Source organism: Jaculus jaculus, chromosome 15, assembly GCF_020740685.1.
Source record: "Jaculus jaculus isolate mJacJac1 chromosome 15, mJacJac1.mat.Y.cur, whole genome shotgun sequence".
Taxonomy (NCBI): domain Eukaryota; kingdom Metazoa; phylum Chordata; class Mammalia; order Rodentia; family Dipodidae; genus Jaculus; species Jaculus jaculus.
In genome coordinates this window covers 36,756,751-36,775,482 of record NC_059116.1, presented here as the reverse complement: position 1 = coordinate 36,775,482, position 18,732 = coordinate 36,756,751, and the positions used below count along the sequence as shown (strand labels likewise).

At 54.2% G+C, this 18,732-nt stretch overlaps 1 protein-coding gene across 2 annotated transcripts in view; it reads right to left on the bottom strand.

The window, feature by feature from the left end:
- Window positions 1–18,732, bottom strand: part of Kdm4b (lysine demethylase 4B) — a 105,841-nt gene that overhangs the window by 22,924 nt on the left and 64,185 nt on the right. For both annotated transcript variants that reach the window (XM_004654976.2, XM_045134823.1), the window contains exons 8-9: window positions 17,305–17,408; window positions 12,890–13,027 (exon numbers count right to left, since the gene is read on the bottom strand). In XM_004654976.2, the coding sequence (XP_004655033.1) occupies window positions 12,890–13,027; window positions 17,305–17,408 (242 nt within the window). The remainder of the gene's footprint in view (window positions 1–12,889; window positions 13,028–17,304; window positions 17,409–18,732) is intronic.

The window sequence follows — 18,732 nt, the reverse complement described above, 5'->3', positions numbered from 1 at the left end:
TGCCACACCGAGTCCCTGAGCCTCCTTCCAGAAAGAGCCAGCCCCACAGCTGCTGGAGCAGCCCCCACCTTCCAGGAAACCAAAGGCTGGGCAACAGATCCAACTTAATGTTTCTCTAAGGGGACACCCTTATGTCCCTCACACCTGCCTGCTCCCACCCCTCTGCTCTGAAGTGACCTGAGCTGACAGCCTGGATGGGCTCTTAGGAGTACAGATGGCACCCAGAATAGAGTGGAGATGCTCTCGAGGGACGGGACCAACATGTCAGCATGTAGGACAGAGTGGAGGAGCTCTCGGGGGCATGAGCTGAATGACAGTGTGCGGGGCAGTGAGGGGCTCTTGAGGAGCATGCGCTTTGGCTTCTGCTCCATCTGCCCCTCGTACACCAGAGCTCACCAGGACATGTGAGGTACCGGGCGCTCAGCCACCAGGGCACCTGCAGTAGCTATCCCATGCTCCCAGGGCCACGGAGGAGGAGGATGGTGAGGTAAGCACCCTATTCAACCCAATCCATGCAAAGCCAGTACCCACAATTCATCAATGCTTACTCACTCACCCTCTGTAGACCCAGTAAGGAGCAGAGGCAAGGCCAGGGTCAACTGTACATGGCAAGAGTCTGATCTGGCAGCTATCCTAGCTTCCTGCCTTGGTTTCCTCTCCACTTCAAGTGACCAGGGCACTGGAATTCTAGCCTTGTTGCGGCCCTTTCCAGTGATCCTGGCCTGCAAGTGGGAGGTCACCCTGTGGACGCCCCCACTGTAGACAAGTAGATGCACATGAACATCTCACATCAACAGAGCTGGCAACCCTATCAAGGGCCTTCCACAGTTACCAAGGGTCAATTCAGTCAGGGAGAGAATGAACACAGTGGTGCCCAGCCCTAGGCAGAACAGATGCAAATGTCCCCACAGCAGAAAGCAGCACAGGAGGGGAGCTGGCCTGGCCACAGGGCAGCAGCAGCAGATGGCCTTACCTCAGAGCACCCTGGGGAAGGTATAGATCCTGGATGCTAAGGGCTCCGACCCCTCCCTCCCACATTCCCTCCTGCTGCCACTCCATGGTGCAGCTGGAACCAGATTGGTTGGAGCAAGGCAGAGACGGGGCACCCCAAGGGCAGACAGCTGCAGACAGGTAGGGAGGTCCCCATGGAACTACAGTGAATTTGTTCAGCCTGCTAAGGTCTCCATCGTGGCCACCCTCCTCATGGGTGAGAGGGGATAAGCACGGGAGGGGAAAACAGAGTGCCAGCTACCTGTCCTCATCATTTGGTGCCCCAGCGTCCCCCACAAGCACCCTCCTGACCTCAGCTCAGGACAGAATGGGTCAAGAGGTATCTGGGCCAGAGAGGTGAGACTGATGCAGCTGTCAGTTACACGTGACAAGCAGGAGATTTGTAAGCCAGTTTGGGATCATCTACATATCTCTGCTCCCCATAGTCCTCCCATTTGCCTCAGAAGATTGGCACATTAGGCCAGGGAGGGGATACCTCCAGCGAGTTGTTGGCCAGGGAGGTCCCTGAAGCCCCTAAAACACAGGCCATTGCTGAGGCCCTTGGTTTCCCACCAGGAATAGATGGTAAGACCCTATTGCTGAAGACTCCACATACTTGGGCTGCAAGGCCACTGAGAAACCTTGCTGGAACTGAGCTGATAACCTCCTCCATGTAGACCAGCTGACAGAAAGCTGGAAGAAGCCATTCTACATGTAGTTCAATGGGAGGAAGAGATACCACCAGTGAAGATACTCAACAGTGAACACTGCAAGCCTTATAATTGGCCACCCAGCCCAAATGAGCCAATGGGTGCAATAGTGGCAGGTCTGTCATAGTGGAAACCAACTGGCCTCCAATTGGACTGGAGGACCACTCCATGTAGGGAAACACATTCCTGATACTGAAAACTTAAAACAGGGGTAGTCATGAGCCCTAGGGGTGTAACATCTGCTGATGTCTGGAAAAATGTGTATACTATGCTTATCAAACTGCCCAGTAAGCACTTCTCTTAATATTTATACCCTTATACTAACGCTGCTCTCACTTTGGGTAGAGAACCTTCTCTTTTCAGATGGCAGTGACTTTGGGATGACTCAGAAGGTATCACAGTGCTGGAAAGAAGTGACTGGAGTACTGAGTAACATCTCGATCACACCTTCCAAGGCTCAGGATCTAATGTGGAAGAGGTGGCGGAAAGAATATAAGTGCCAAAGGAAGGGTAGGATTCCTTACAATGTGTTCCCTCCAGACATAAAATGGCCTGGATATCCATGACTTCATAGTGCCTGACACTACCTACACAAGACCTTCATAAGAGGAGGAAAAGACCATGACATCAAATAAAAGAGAGACTCATTGAGATGGGGAGGGGATATGATGGAAAATGGAATTTCAAAGGGGAAAGGGTGAGGTGGGGGAGGGTATTACCATGGGATTCTTTTTATAATCATGAAAAATGTTAATAAAAATTGAGGATAAAAAAGAATCCATGGACTGCTCCTGTCACTATTGGGGTCAAGAGGTAGCTTGGCCAGAGAGAGGTGAAGCTAATACAGCTGTCAGTTACATGTGACAAGCAGGAGATTTGTGAGCCAGTTTGGGACCATCTACATATCTCTGCTCCCCATAGTCTTCCCATTTGCTTCAGAAGATTGGCACATTAAGCAGCCTGTCAGCCACGCATGGTCTTCTAGAACCACTGTCAGAGTCTAGGAACAATGAGCTGGCAGCTTGGTTGGTGGCCAAGTTTCAGCTGGCCAGGCAGAGGTGACAGGCTTTCTTCTCAAAACATGGAAACCCTCAAACCCAGTACAAGGGTGCTCATGCTACAACCTGCTGCTTGCCACAAGGTGGCATTTCAAGCTGGTGACTGAGGAATTTCCAGTGGCCTCAGGGTACCCACATGGGTCCAGACGGTGCATAGAAAGGGACCTCACTGCAATGCCCACCTCCATGCTGGGAGAACAAGGAAAGGGTGGGCTCATTTGGAACCTAGGGATCCATTAGGCTCCCACTAGGTGGCAGGACAACCAAGGAGGCAGACAGTAAAGGGTTAATAAACCACTGACCTTGGTGGACCATAAAACTTTGCTGGACCATATAGCAAGTAAGCTCATAACTCAAAGGTCCAGCCTCAGGAGCTATCAGGCCACCTGGGCAGACGATTAGTAAACAAAAGAAAAGACCTTTATCTCCTCCCTCCAAGTTTTCACTCCCCAAGATCCCCAACCCCTGGCCCATTAAATCTCCAAGTCTTCACATTAAATGTAGCAGTTCCATCCTGGGAGAGCTGCTGTCTTTCAACAAAGAAAACCCTGTGCTGCTGAAGCTGGCTTTCCTTCCTCTTCTCACTCTAGTCAATCCTGACTTCCCACAGACAGGAGGCAGGATCCCAAGCTGGCTGCTCCTGCCATGGGCCTCCTGCTTTTCCCCTGCAACATCAGGTGGAAGACGGGCAAAGATCCCCAGCCAGACTGTCCCCCAAAGCCCTGCCTCCCAGTACAGTACCATCTCCCTCAACACAAGAATTTGGGAGACAGACAGACATCATGGCACCTGTCTGGGGAAACAGGGAGGTTGACCTTGAACTGTTATGAGTGGGCTCATGGGGACACTACCATCTGAGGTGGTGACCTGCATCTCTACCCCTACTCACCACTTGGAATAACGGCTGATGCCTAAGTTCCCAGATCCCGAGCCTGTTACTATGTGCTCATTCAGAGAAATCATCTTTTACTAAGCTATTCCCACACAAAATGACTTGAGTTACATGAGACTAGAAGTAAATCCATTTGGAAAGCCAGCCCGAGCTTCCTGGGTGGGCCTTCTATAGGCCAGTGCCAGCTTGCCCAGGGGTGTCTGTTTGGGAGCCCTAGAGGCTTGGAGCCACCCCATCAATCCACAGTGCTCATGGCTGGATAACCACACAAGGAAAACTCTGAAATCCCCAGGACAGAGTGAGAAGCAAGGATGTGCATCTGGACCAATGCTTGTGATCACAGGGTCCAGTGACACTGGGTGGTCTCTCTGACTTGAGCAGCACAAGGAGTCAGAGCATCAAGGCCCTTCCTGGCCTACAAACACACATGTCCTCATGTACCCACCTTCCACACACACTGCCAACATTCTACTTTTTGGGTTTTTTTTCTGGTTTTTCAAGGTAGGGTCTCACTCTGGTCCAGGATGACCTGGAATTAACTCTGTCATCTTAGGGTGGCCTTGAACTTGTGGCAATTCTCCTACCTCTGCCTCCGGAGTGCTGGGATTAAAGGTGTGCCATGCCCGGCTCAACATTCTACTTTTAAGAGATGGCATCCTGCAGCCTTTCCAGCCGCTGCCATTGTCACAGGGCAAAGTTTGCTAACATTCTACCTCAGAACCCAGGAGACTGCACCACCGTGTTCACAGCTGTATAACAGCCCGGTGCACGGTTTGTCTGCCACGTGGCACAGACGGCCTAAGGCACCTCTAGCCCACTGCCGTGTCATGACCCCACCTACACAGATGGCACCATCGGGTGGCAGAGGCAGTTAGCTTCAATCACTCCTGGCGGCTCTCTGCTGCTGGGTACACAACTGTGCTTCTGGGGGGTGCAAAGCATGATGCCCTGCCCTGGTCACCCTCACTGTACCACACACCACCAGCCTGCTACCACCAAACACCAGGAGCGCTCCCAGGTACCATGGCCAGTGACATAATCGCAGACACAGAAGAGACATCTGCAAGGCAGGTTTGGTGGCAGTGCCTCACCATAGTCCCAGGGACACGTATTCAATGGGAGACAACAGGTCATGAACTGGCTGAGACTCCTACACCCCATCCCCCTCCTGTCCCGACCACATTACAGCTGTACCACACAGCCCTGTGGCACTTCCCAGGACCCCATGTCTGAGCCCGCTTCCTTGCTGACAGCCAAGCTCAAAGCAAAGTGGTGAAGCCACCACCTGGGGACCGCTCTGAGCCGCGTGGAGGCTGCTCGTTCTGGAGGCTGAGCAGACATTAGAACCTGCCCGCGTCAGACTGCCACGTGGGGGAGGAGTGTGGCTGTGCCACAAGCAGGAAATTGTTCAGTGTGGCTCAATACAGCCATCAACCCAGATAGCATGTGACTGCAGGGACCTTCAAGCTGTCACAGCCGCAGCACAGCCAGAGAACCAGGGCGGAACATTGAGGCCACTGCCGCAGCACACACGAATAGCGTTTGATGGGACCTGCTGGGGACAGGGCAGGGTGGGGAGTCCCCAGAAGCATCAGCAGCCCTGAGGAGAGAGATCTTCAGGTTGACCACAGTTGCATCCCGCAGCTGGCTAAGTCCAACCTGATTGCCCTCCACTCTCCCAGTCCTCAATGGCACACTGGGCCAGAACCCAGTGTCACCTTGAGCCACACAGCCATTAGGGAGGACTTAGCAGGAGCAGAGGCTTAGCTCTTTGACAATAGTTCCACAAGAGGCTGGAAAGTCAAAGTGTATGAGAGAACCAGGAGCTCCTCTTGTCATGAAGCACGGTCTCAGGGCAATAACATCCTATCACAGCCCAGGCCTGGCCCTGGCTCGCTCCAAATACTGAGTCAACTTGGGCCCTCAGCCAGGCTCTGCTCCTCCCATCACCAAGGCCATGAGCTCCACCCTGAAGCACAGAACAAACTGTCCCTTCACACCAAGGCGCCTGCACCCGGACAATGGCTGGTCTCACAGGATCCCAGCCCTAGCCACCCAAAGGCTGGGGCCACACTCCACTCTGCTAGCTGGAGTGCTCAATGCCACCGCCTACACACATTGACCAAGACCTCTTAGAATGGGTGACCACCAAGTAGCCACCCCACCACGTGATGCCTGCGATCCCACAGGCAGGGGCTCTGCCACTGCAAGCGCAGTTCTCACAAGGGCCTCAGCTGAGTCCTGCACAGGGACAGGAGGTGCGGGGTGGCCAGTGACAGGCGCTGTCTGGAAGAGGGCTGACCTCAGGAAGCCGAAGGGGTTTGAGGCCCGGCTGGCAAAGCATCAAGGCAGGAAATCTGGCACATCACATTCGGTGCCCCATCCTGATGCAGATACCAATGACGGCAAGGCAGCTCATCAGTGAGCCGTGGGAGGATCAGCGCCCACCCAACAGAGAGCACTGCAGTCGCCAGCCTCTCTCTCTTGGCCCTGCTCCTGCATGGCTGGGTGGTGTACAGCCTCCTGCCAGGATCCTCCGGATACAACCTGGACATTCCAACAGCTTCGATGAAGATAGCCCTGGAGACCTCCTTCATCCATAGAAAAACTGAGGCAGAGAGAGGCTGTGCCCAGGGCCACACACTGCAAGGGTACCTGGCATCTGTGACCATGAGCAGGTCTATATCCAACCTCCTGACAGGCTACTGTTCCACAGGGAGAGGCCAGGGCTCAGAGCCACGGGCCTGCCAGCAGGTCCTTATTTACCTGGTCAGTACCCAGCTGCCTCCTATGCCCAAGCCCCCACTGTCACCACGCCGCAAGGTGAGCAAGACCCCAGCAGCCACCAAGAAACAAGCTGTCCTGCAAAGTCAGGGGATATGGCCATCATGCCACCCACACAGGCCAATGTCCTTCCAGGGCCAGCACAGCCTGAGCCCTTCCTCAAGGAGCAGCCCTGGCCATGGGACTTAGCAATGCATGGACAAGTGTGGCCAGATGATGGAGGCTCTAGCATGGGGCAGGTGGAACCAGGGACACCCCTCACAGAATACTCCACCTGTGTCCATAGTTCTACTCTAGACAGTCTACTCTCCGGAGTCTACAATGTTCCTCTTCCATCCCACGCAGGGGACTTCCTCTGCACTCCCACAAACCTTCAAGAGTTTTAGAGGCATGGCCAGGGACCTGTGACAGGAAAGATCAGTGACGAGGAACACAGGGAAAACATCTCCCCAAGCAACTCATAGCAATGATGCCGCAAATCAGAGTGGCGGCAAAGCAGGTGGATCAGAAGTGTGGCCACTGCTTGGACCCAGAGGCCGGAGGTACCAGCCCCTCTGCTGCCTCGGACCCTTTGAGCTCTGGATTCAAGTCACAGAGTAGACATCTCCCAACAGAAGGGACACAGTTCTGCCAGCTTCAGGTGGTAGAAGCAGGGTGCTCTGTTCACTCCCGGTGATTTGCTCACTATGGACCCCTCCCCACTTTCTAGCTGCTGCCAGCCCCCAGTGAGCCACCTCCAAATGGGGACCTGAATCCATCCTCTTAACCCCAAGCTCAGAGATGGCGCTCTCCGCTCTCATGCCCCAGGAGACCAGCACCCTTGCAGGCCGTGTCCTCAAAAATGGCAGGAAGCTAGCAGTCTGTCCTGTGAGGGCCAAACATCACATCCCTCTTGCTGTTTCATGAGTGGTCAGTGAGTGGCATGGGGGCATGGTGAATCCCAGGCCAAGAAAAGATCCCTTGTGAGCCAGGTGTGGTGGCGCACTTTTAATCCCAGCACTTGGGAGGCAGAGGTAGGAGGATTGCTATAAGTTTGAGGCCACCCTGAGACTACATAGTGATTTCCAGGTCAGCCTGGACTAGAGCGAGACCTTACCTCAAAATAAAAATAAAAAAAAAAAAAAGATAACTTGTCCGCCAACCTTGCCGGCAGCAGAGCGGCACAGCCTGGCCCATAGTGCACTCATCTGATACAGCATGTGGCTGCGTAGGCTGATGCATACACAAGTACATTTCCCTCCTGGAGAGACAGCAGATGCCTTTGATCTCATTAGCAGATCCCCCCCCCCGCCCGCCCCCTCCAGAGGCTGCTGCAGCATGTGCAGGAGACCCCACACCAGGAAGCAGGGTGGTATATGCACAGGCCTTCCAGATATTCCTGCAGAAATCCTCAGGACCGGCCCCGAACATGTGCCCAAGACAGTCCACAGCCTGGAGGACTCTGGGGGTAGGAGGGAAGGCTCATCTTCTGAGCACCCAAATGGTCATCTCTGGGTAAGTGAGCAGGGAAGGGGCCTACTGTGTGACCATGGCAAAGTCACCTCACCTCTCTGTTCTTGCCTGGTCACAACCTAGGGTAAGTGATCCAGGAGATACTGGTACACAGCCTGGAACAAGTCATTGTCACATAGTGGGGCTCTGCCCTCAGCCAGTCCACACAAGTTCCTGGCAGATCTGCTCCAGAGCACATTCCAAGCCCTTCCAGCACCAGGCCAGGCTGAGCTGAGCCTTCTGAATGCTGTGCTTTGTCACCCAGGCTGGCACTGAACTCACAACAATTCTCCTGCCTGTTTCTCTGGTGATGGAATTAAGAGGCATGGATCACATGTGGCTTAGAATCTCCTCCATGGGGCCAGGAAGAAGGCCTGGAGAAGGCCAGACTGACTGAGGTCTTGACCACTGCTGTGGGCCTGGTAGGGTTAGGGTTGCTGGTTGGTTGTTAATTCCTAGCAACAAACCAGTGACCATGGGTAACAAGTGCCCTCCTCCATGTGGCCAAGGTCTGCAGGGCTCTGCACCTGCCCAAGGGGAGAGATCGTGGGCGAAGCCACTCATCTCTTTGTGAATTCAGTCTACATTCTTCTGTCCCCAACCCCCACCACCTCTGCACAAGCTTCTCAGGTGTTTGTCAAGGCTGCCCCAGGAAGGGCCCTGAGACTCCAGGTCTGTGGTTTCAGTCAAGTGCTGGGCCAATCAAAATAGAGCAAACTCCAAGGGAGAACCCATTTTCATGGTTACACAAGACCTCCCGCACTTCTCCCAAGAAAAGCACTGCGTGGACATAGGAGGTGCATGGATGTAGCTACTGGTAAAGCTTTCTGGAAAGTCTGCCTTTGAGGTGCCATAGCTGTCCCCCTAGGGCAACCTAGTTTGGTGGTAAAAGATGATGTCATGGGCTGGAAAGATGGCTTAGCAGTTAAGCGCTTGCCTGTGAAGCCTAAGGACCCCGGTTCAAGGCTCGATTCACCAGGACCCACGTTAGCCAGATGCACAAGGGGGCGCACGTGTCTGGAGTTCGTTTGCAGTGGCTGGAGACCCTGGCGCACCCATTCTCTCTCTCTCTCTGTCTCTTCCTCTCTCTGTCTGTTGCTGTCAAATAAATAAATAAAAATAAACAAAAGAAATTAAAAAAAAAAGATGTCATGAGCTGAGACTGCTGCAGAGGCTGGACTCACCCAGTGTGGAACCTATAAAGCCCTGCACGTGGGGAGCCTGTCACACCGTCAGTGGCATGGCCACTGTGAACTGTGTGCACATCTACTGGCCCATTCTTCTACAGGATGGGTGCTCTGCGTCTGAGGAGAGCTCATCATGCAGCTGGGACTTTTTTCCCATATTTTCAAACTGCAAAGATTTTGGTGTCAACAGATGCCTGGATTTTTTTTTGTTTGTTTCTTCATTTGTTTGTTTTGTTTTGGTTTGGTTGGGTTTTTCAAGGTAGGGTCTCACTCTAGCCCAGGCTGACCTGGAATTCACTCTATATTATCAGGGTGACCTCGAACTCACGGCGATCCTTCTATCTCTGCCTCCCGGGTGCTGGGATTAAAGGTGTGCACCACCACGCTTGGCTTAGATGCCTGGATTTTCATGTGAGTGCTGGGGATGGAACTCAGGTTCTCATGCTTGTGAGGCAGGTGTCATATCCACTGGGCTGTACCCCAAACTCCTATTTTTTGGGATCAGGTCTCATATATTCTGGACTGATCTCAAACTTGCTACGTAATGGTGGTGCTGAGCCTGGTGGCAGTGCTGAACCCAGGGCCCTGGGCATGCCAGTAATCTTTTCCTGACCGCTTTCTTCCTGATGCACCCCCATCTCATCCTAAACACGAGTGCTTCCCGCTGTCACTGCGTTCCTGTGACTATGGCTCCTTCTTTTGGGCGGGGGGGGGGGGTGGTCCTGCCCATCCTGAACCTGCCATCCTTACTGGTGACCCTTGTGGACTGGTTCCCCAAGTGGAGGTCAGCAGTGGCTCTCACAAATGACTCAGGGCTGTCCACTGAGAGCATGGGAGGGGGATATGGCCATGTCTCTCTGCCACTGTCAGCTCCAGGAGCTCCTTATTGTCCCTGGCTCAGGACCTGGAGTCCTGGCTCCTCACGGAAAGGACAGTAGGCACACTGAAGACCCGCGTCCCTCCAGGCAGCAGATGGCTGTCACTTGGATTTCTGGAGAGATGCTGGTGGGCAGCGGAGTTCTCACCATCATGCAGGCCACTTTTCCATATGCTATCAGGCCCACAGGGCCTCCAGGTTGACCCGAGCTGCTGAGCGGTTGGTATCAGCATCTGGGGCAGTGCCTTCCAGGCCAGAATCCTGGTACTCAAGGCTCTGGGCTCAGCATCTCTGGACCTGGCCTGGTGTTGGAGGATGGGAGCAGCTGGGCTCCACAACATAAGCTGAGGGTAGTGAGGGTAGTAATTATTCCACGTAACCATCACAGGTCACACACATTCCTCTCCACCCATGAGTCTCATAAAATGCAGGGCCACAGTGGCTTGTATCACCAGTACAGAGGCAAGGCAAGTGAGGGACATGGCAGGGACCCTTAGGACCAAGAAGGAAAGCAGACCAACAAAGAGACAGGTGCTACCTGCTGGCAGCAGACATACTCTAGTGTCCCCTGAAAACCACGTGGGATGCTGCTAGCCTAGCAGTGGGCCAACTTCCAATGTTCCTGGAGAAGCCCAGGAAGGGCCCCAGCCTGCCCTCCACAGCACCTGCTACCTGAATGGCCACTCCATCAAGGCTAGCTCAGCAATCCCACCAGCCTTGGGGTCTGACAGCTCTGATCTCAACCGTGAGGCCTTGGCAGGCAACTCTATGGTCGGGCCCAGGGCAGCTGACGATACCCAAGGGACACAGTTGGCCCCTACTGCCTGCCTTACACCCTGGCTTGGTGGGAGTGCTGTGCAGCTTGCTCACACCCCACCACTTGACAGTGGAAATGTGGGGGGCCTACAAAGGCCAGACTCCCAACACCTATCATTTTTGAAGACATGGCTGAGCCTGAAACTGCTTTGAGTATCTGGGCAGACTCTGCTGGACCCACTGTCGCTCCAGCACTGACAGTCCCCAGCCTGGGCTGGGCTGCACTCACAGCACCGTCTGTCACATGTCGGCCACCTCTTGACGCCTATGTGGGATGGCCCAGGCCACATACCAGCCACACAGTCATTAAGTACATTAATCCATGGGATGGGAAAATGGCTTGGTGAATAAGATACTTGCCTGCAAAGCCCAATGACCTGGGTTCAATTCCCCAGTACCCATGTAAAGCCAGATGCCCAAAGAGGCACAAGCATCTGTAGTTGGCAGTGGCTGGAGGCCCTGGTGCACCCATTCTCTCTGTCTCTCTCTTTCTCCTTGCAAATAGCTAAGTAAAAAGAACATTGGTTCAGGATGCTCAATGACTTTTCCAGACCCAATATGAACCCTCAATATGGGTTGCTTTTCTGCCACCACTGCATATACACTTGGTCAGTGCAGCACATTTCAAGTTGTCCTTGCTGTGAGACCCACATCCTCAGCTGCACCAGGCTGGGTGGCCCAGTGGCCAGCACCTACCCCACATGCAACAGGCTCTGGGTTGATCCTTAGCACTACTTAAGAAAAGTACCTGCAATGAGGGTGGAAGCAAAGGAAAGGACGACAGAGGGGACACTGTCAGCTGAACTGACCACAGTGACATGTCTCCAGCCAGCAAATAAAGGCTGAGGCAGGGGGAGCTAGAGTTCTAGGCCAGTCTGGGCTCCATGTCTCAAAAAAGCAAACAGCCCAGCAAGATGGCACATGCCTTTAATCCCAGGGGGAGGCAGAAGTAGAAGGACTGCTGTGAGTTTGAGGCCAGCCTCAGACTACAGAGCAAGTTCCAGATCAGCCTGATCCTGCCTCGAAAAAACAAAACAAACAAAATAAGTAGCTAAAACATTAACTAGCCACGCTCCCAGAGCAGTACTTCCTTGGGAGAGTCACCTTCGGCAAAGATGGGCTTTCTTGCAGCCATAGAAACCTGAAGAGAGGGCACGTGCTCTAGGCCACTGGCTGACAGAAGCATCCGCGTCCCCACACACAGCCAAGCTGTGTCTGTGTCCCCATCACACTCAGGGCCCTCTAGGTCCACCAGGCCATGTCCTGAGGCCACTGTGACTGCACTGGCCCACATGGCAAACCGCCTCAGCCCAGGCAGTGTGGAGAGGATGCTGCATCACCCAGGCTCTGTGCAAGGGTCCCCATCAGAGAGGCCAGCCTGGGCATTGGTTAGCAGAGGCAATGCTCCCCCTCTGCTGGCAGCTGGGGTCTACTCTAACTGTGCCAGGAGCCCCATGGCCCCAGAGCTGGAAGTGCGGCGCACTACAGTGCTGCAGAGACAGAGGACCGAACAGGGCGGCACTACACAAGACGCAGTCCTCCTCTTAGCCCCCAGCGCCCCTGCCCAAGTCTCGGAGCTCGCAGCCCCTCCACATCCTATCACACTGTCAAACCATCAGTGGGGACAAAGCATGTAGCTACCCGTGTCCACAACCTGATGCAGATGTCTCCTGTCGTTTCACTGCCCATGACCTCCCAGTGTCCCCCCCAATCAGAAAACGGCCCTCAGGAAACCAAGGACCCAGGTGAGTCCTAACACAGGGCTGACCCAGGAGCCTCAATACCAAGAAACAAGCTATGCCAGCTGCAGGCCCAGAGACTATCAATGCGCTCACAGTCAGCTAGAGAGCAGAGACAGTGCTGGCACCATGACACTGACCTCGACTCAAGCACCACCTGCGAAGCCAGGGCCACCACATGCCTGCTCACCTGCCCCAAGCCCTCAGGGTCTATGAGGGAAGAGGCATTCTGGCCCTGGCTCTCTGCACTGGGGCCCAAGCAGCATATGCAGAATCATGTCCTCAGACATGGGGCTGACTGCTCTGGCCAGCGCAGAACTCTGTTGAGTGTGTCACAGTGTCTACCTGAGTGGCCACTTTGCCGTAGTCAATCCAGCGCAGAGTGGCGAAGTTGGTGGACTCTGCACAGTTGAAACCATGGTTGAAACCCGCGTGGTAGCCGTAGGGGAATGTGATCATGAACTCCCCAGCCTCCTGGGTGATCTGTGGAGGAAAGGGTGGACAGCGAGACAGGGTGAGTGGTGAAGGGCACGACGGCTTGCACAGCAGGGGACACAGGGTGGAGGACATCATTCTTGTGGATTCAAATACAGGCAAGCCAGTACAATGGCGCACATCTGCCATCCACGCCCCTAGAACGCAGAGGCAGGAGGACTGCAAACTCTAGGCAGACTTGGACCATACAGTGGCCATGGGGTGAGAAGCAGATCCTCAGCAATGCAGCCCTTGATGGGCTGGCCAGCCACTCCACCTGAGGAGATGACCAGTATCCTCCCATGGAGACAGCAGACAGGGTGGGCAGGGATCAGCAACTGTGCTTGAGGCACTGGGTCTCCTGCTTTGAGGTACTATGGCACCCCACCACCACAGTGGGCTGGTGTGGGGGAGGACAGTACTGGCCATAACTGAAAAGACTGAGGATAGATCAGAGTGCTTCTGGTGCCCTCCTCAGCCTGAGGAGTGACTCATAGGGAGAGGACACATATCACTTCCTGAGAAGTAGCTCTCCTAGAGAGCAGAGATAAAAGATAAACAGCCTTTCTCCATGCTGGGGATGACACCATTGTAGAATCTCTGTGAAACCTCCTTCTCTGGAAAGACTGTCCATTCCTGAAATGTGGGACAGGGTAAGCAGTAGGGTCAGGGACCACAGTCTCATCCCTGGGTGCCTTCCAGGGAGGGGACAGCTCCCAGGCATTCAGACCTACTCTCCTACTGACCACTTGGCCATCACCAAATGATACTCAAAGAAATATCGATGGCAGATCATAGTAATGGCCTGCCTGCTCTGTCCTGTGACACAAGCAGCATGCTCCTCGGAGAAGGGCCGTGGTCCCATTTTATGGAAGGTGAAACAGGCTTAGGAAGGGAAGGCCTGGGGCTAGAGATGTCTTAGTGGTTAAGGTGCTTGCCTGCAAAGCCTAAGGACCCAGGTTCAATTCTCCAGGACTCTTGTAAGCCAGATGCACAAGGGGGCACATGTGTTCATTAGCAGTGAAGGGGAGGCCCTCTCCCTGAAGCAAGACAGCTCATAGCTGCCCACCACACACAAAAGGAGGTACGGTGAACTGGGCATGGTGGCGCACACAATTAATTACAGCATTTGGGAGGCAGAGGTAAGAGGATCACTGTGAGTTAGAAACCACCCTGAGACTACACAGTGAATTCCAGCCTGAGCTAGAATGAGACTCTACCTCAAAACACAAACAAACCAGGAAAAAAAAAAAGGCTCAGTGAGTATGAGCATGGTGCAAACCCTAATCTACAGTGGCCCCCTTCAGCCTGGCTCAGCTATCACTTGGGTCCACCCTGGGTGCTTGAATGCTGGCATTTGGTTCCCTCCGTGGTGGGCAGCAGCTGCTCAAGTGTTTACTATACAGAAGCCAGTTACACGTGTCAGCATTGGTGCAATCCCCACCACTCGACCACAGGCTGTTTCTGTACAGAGCCCTGGAAAGGAGCCACTCCACTGGATAGGTGCAGTCCTTCTGCCAACATGCACTTCTGTCTCTCTGGGGTACAGGACTTCCCAGCAGAGGTAGCACCATCCTCATACCCATAGTGACCGCCCCTCCAGCTCTCCATGGCTCACACAGATATGAGCCCTACTGAGAGGGTCCCCTAGCATCTTGGTCATGGCTCCTAGTACTGCTCTTGGGGCTTCTGCATAAATCGCCTGTTTCCCACCTTTGCTGCTGGTCTGCAGCAGCCTTCCAAAGGCTAGAAACTCCTTGTTGGTACAAGACGGCAGCCTTGGGGGTATGGAGTGCGCTGGCAGAGGCAGGACTGCAGCCACTGCACCAGAAATCAATCAGAAGCAACTGCGTGCGCAGTGCACATAGGTATTTTTCTTTTTGAATAATTGTAGCAATCAAGGTGAATCAGTGCACACTGAGTTGTACCTTTAAATTCCTGCCCAAGTGACAGCTGCCCATGGCAGGATGGAGTGCATGGCAAGCAGCAGGGTGGGAAGGAGGCTGGGTGTCCCCTGGCTCTGGTGACTGCCACCACCAGCGTGGCCTACACTCCTAGGATCCTTCTCCTGCTTCATAGTGGGCTGCTCACATTTTGGGAGTGGGGAAACTGCCTGGGCTTCTTGAAAATTTCACCATTGTTGTTGGGGTACTATTTGTCCTCTGGCTTGATACTAGACCCCAATCTCTCCTGCAGACCATCCACAGCATGGCACAGAGCAGGACTATAGGCTTGTGCAATAAACTGCCAGATTTGGCCTTCAGGGGTCAAGGCCAGCAAGTAGGGAAGCATGGGCCTGAGGGCCAGTGGCAAGGAGCCAGGCTCAGGTGGACACTGGTGCCCAGTTCAAGCAACAGCGCTTACTGTAAAACCAAGACAAGCCCAGTACAGGACACTCTTGCTCAGGGTGGCAACAAGCTCTGGTTCTTGTCAGAGTGTGGGCACGGGCAGCTGCGCTCCATCACCGCTGTAAATTGGAGATGGAGGGATGATGGATAGGTACAAGGCACAGCAATCAGCAGTGAAGGCACCAGGCAGGGAGACAGCAGTAGACACAGCGTCTTCGGTGAGCTCCGGTAGAACAAATGAGGAAGCCAATGGTGGATTACAGAAACACACCTTTCAATTATTGAACTTGCCATTGATCGGCTTTGTCTTCCAGAGGTGAATTTCATCACAGAGATTGACAACACAGTCACCAAGCCACTCTGAAGGGTGCCAGGAATGCTGATAAGGAGACTTGTCCTCACAAAAGGATCCTGTCTCTTGCCTGTCACTCCATACCAAGGCTGAGTGGCTTTACCCACAAGCCTTTGGGACAGAGGTGGCAGGCTCCTGCATAGAGCTGGATGCCAGGCCTGGGACACCCAGCAAAAGAGTGAGGTCATGTGGCTCTCAGTGTTAGTAGCCCCTGGATATTGTGTGAACAAACTGCACGGCCATCTAGACACTGGCCTAGGAGGAAGGGCACACAGCTGCAATCCATCCATGGATGTCCCTTCACGTAAGACCAGAGACAGAAGAGTGGAAAAAGCCAGGACTCTTGCTTCGGAGTGAATGCCCCCGCCAGCAGTGCTGCAAGCAGAAGGAGGAGGGAGAACCGTCCCACTGCTGACACATCATGCGGTGCCTCTTTCAGGCTTCACACCAGCCTGACAAGCTGCTCTTCATGAGAACCCTCACGCGAACCCTTGGGGCCTGTGGTGGTTTGATTCAGGTGTCCCCCCACAAACTTACATGTTCTGAATGCTAGGTTCCCAGCTGATGGATATTTGGGAATTAATGTCTCCTGGAGGGAGTGTATTGTTGGGGACTTACGGTTGTTATAGCCAGTTTCCTTTAGCCAGTGTTTAGCACACCCTCCTGTTGCTGTGGTCCACCTTCTGTTGGCCAGGGGTGATGTCCACCCTCTGCTCATATCATTGTTTTCCCCTGCCATCGTGGAGCTCCCTCTCAAGCATGTAAGTCAAAATAAATCTTTTTTTCCCCAGAAGCTGTTCATGATTTCTACCAGCAATGTGAACTGGACTGCACCAGGGCCGATCTCTTCATGAGAACCCTCACACACACCCTCGGGGCCCATCTCTCTTCCTGGTCCTCAGGGCATATAGTGCAACCTAAAAAACGCCTGGATACTCCTGCCTGCACTTTCCTGATTCAAAGCCCTGTCGTGGGGAAGGAGGAGCCTCAAGTAGAAAAGTCCCAGCCAGGAAAGGCCTCCCAAGAGATGTATCCCTGTATCTGCCGAGGCTCCCAGAGGTCCTAGGCCTGTCAACTTGAGATGTCCATCAACAGAAATACAGAGACCTCCGCCACCTACCTGCCCAGTGACCACCACAGGCTCACTCCTCTTCCAAGTGGACTTCCCCACTACAGACCTCAACCACCATGGCCTTAGAAGCAAACTGGATATATTGGTGGACTAAGTGCTCAACAGACAAGGGGGCACCTCCCTGTGCTGGTACTCATTCACAGGAGGGCAACTAGGAGGCACTAGCACTGGGGTGTAGTTGGTAGTGAGCCTGGACTGTGAGGGGAACCCGTCCTTGGGCTCTCAGAAGCTTCCTGGCAAGCCTGCAGGAGCCACCCCATCCCTGCACTCCCACTGGGGATCCACTCAGCCCACTGAGACCCCCTGCTGGTTCAGTGTGGTTTAGGAGAGGCCAGTTAGACCCTGCCAACCCATACCCTTGCCTGTGTCCTCACCCACTCCCTGCTGGCCACTGTCCTGGAACATTCCCGGGGTTAGAAAGCCTATCTTCCAGGCACTTAGGCCACATACACACCCGGCTGAAGGGGATGCCGTATTTCTTCAGGATGATAGGTGAGATGAGCGTCATCTTGTGCCGCAGGAAGGCGTCGCAGCCCTGCGAGCTCCCAGGGAAGAAGCCTGCAGAAGAGACAGGAACCACTGTTGGCTACAGCAGTCTACAGCGCTCCAGTGGGCATGGCACATGAGTCAGCCAGCCAGGCCACGGCCACAGCTGTGAAGAAAAGAAATTCATACCCCTAGATATCACCATGGGGCTCTGCTGGAGTGGATCAACTCCACTGCATCATGCAGACACGGCTCTATGGCCACCTCCTCTGTCTAGAGGCCACATGGACAGTCAGTGCAGCTTCTCAGGCAAGGGCAGGAGCAGCACAAGACTATGATGCTCAGTGCATCCTTGGAGCACCTTTATGGTGCCCATGCCTCACCAGCAGACAGGGAAGAAACTGACCCAAGACACCAACTGAACCAACTTAAAATTTCAGGTTAGCTGCATTCATAGCCAAGGACAGGGAACAGTTGGGGTTCCCACAGGGACAGCTCACATTCAGGACTTGGCCTCTGCTGGCCCCTAGCTGCAGCCCCAACAAGGGCATGAGCACCCCATGGCTCATCCTGGCAACAGCCACTGGAGGTGGAACACAGTTCCCACTGTAGAGAGGGGACGTCCTTGTGGCAGCCCAGGCTGCACTTGAGTCAACACCACCGGCCCCCAAACCGGCACTGAAGGCCAGAATGGGCAGTGCTGAGATTTGCCACTTCCACGCTCAAGCACCACTCTGTCCCGACCTGACAGCAGGAAAAAATGCGGCCTCAGCACCCAGGACCTACCCTGGTCCCTCATACACGGTGCTGGCCTCAGCCTACATCTGCACCCTGCCCCCCACAGGAGCAGGCTGCTGTGTGAATGGCAGAGTTAGTGCTGCAGATGCCTACTAGTTACTGCAGGGCTGACTGGGACCCTTCCAGAAACCTACACAGACCCTGGTCCACTTCCAGGCTCTCGGCTTGAAAAGGGCCCACTCTGTATCATGTGTGGGCACAAGGACACACCCACACGCTCCACATCTGCACACATGTGGGCACAAAGACTCACCTGCACACTCTAAGCAAAGCTGCACAGAGACCCTCGGTGCAGGCAGAAGTCACCAAGCAGTGGACAATGGTGGGATTCTGCAAAGTTCAATGCCCCCGCCCTCAACTTTTCTGGTTGCTACAAGTACCTCTTTGGCACCCTGCCCGCACTGGCCGCCCGCAGCTCCACTTTTAGAGCTCGCTTAAGTGCTCTCGTCAAAGCCCTAATGAAGGCGCACATTTTCAGCGATTAGCGCCAGTGTCACACCAGCACGTTAATGCTCTCGGCTGCCTGCGGTGCTCCCGGCGAGCCCATTTGCAGTGCCACTATTTCTTCGCTTCCAATGTGCCCACTCCACCCAGCTCT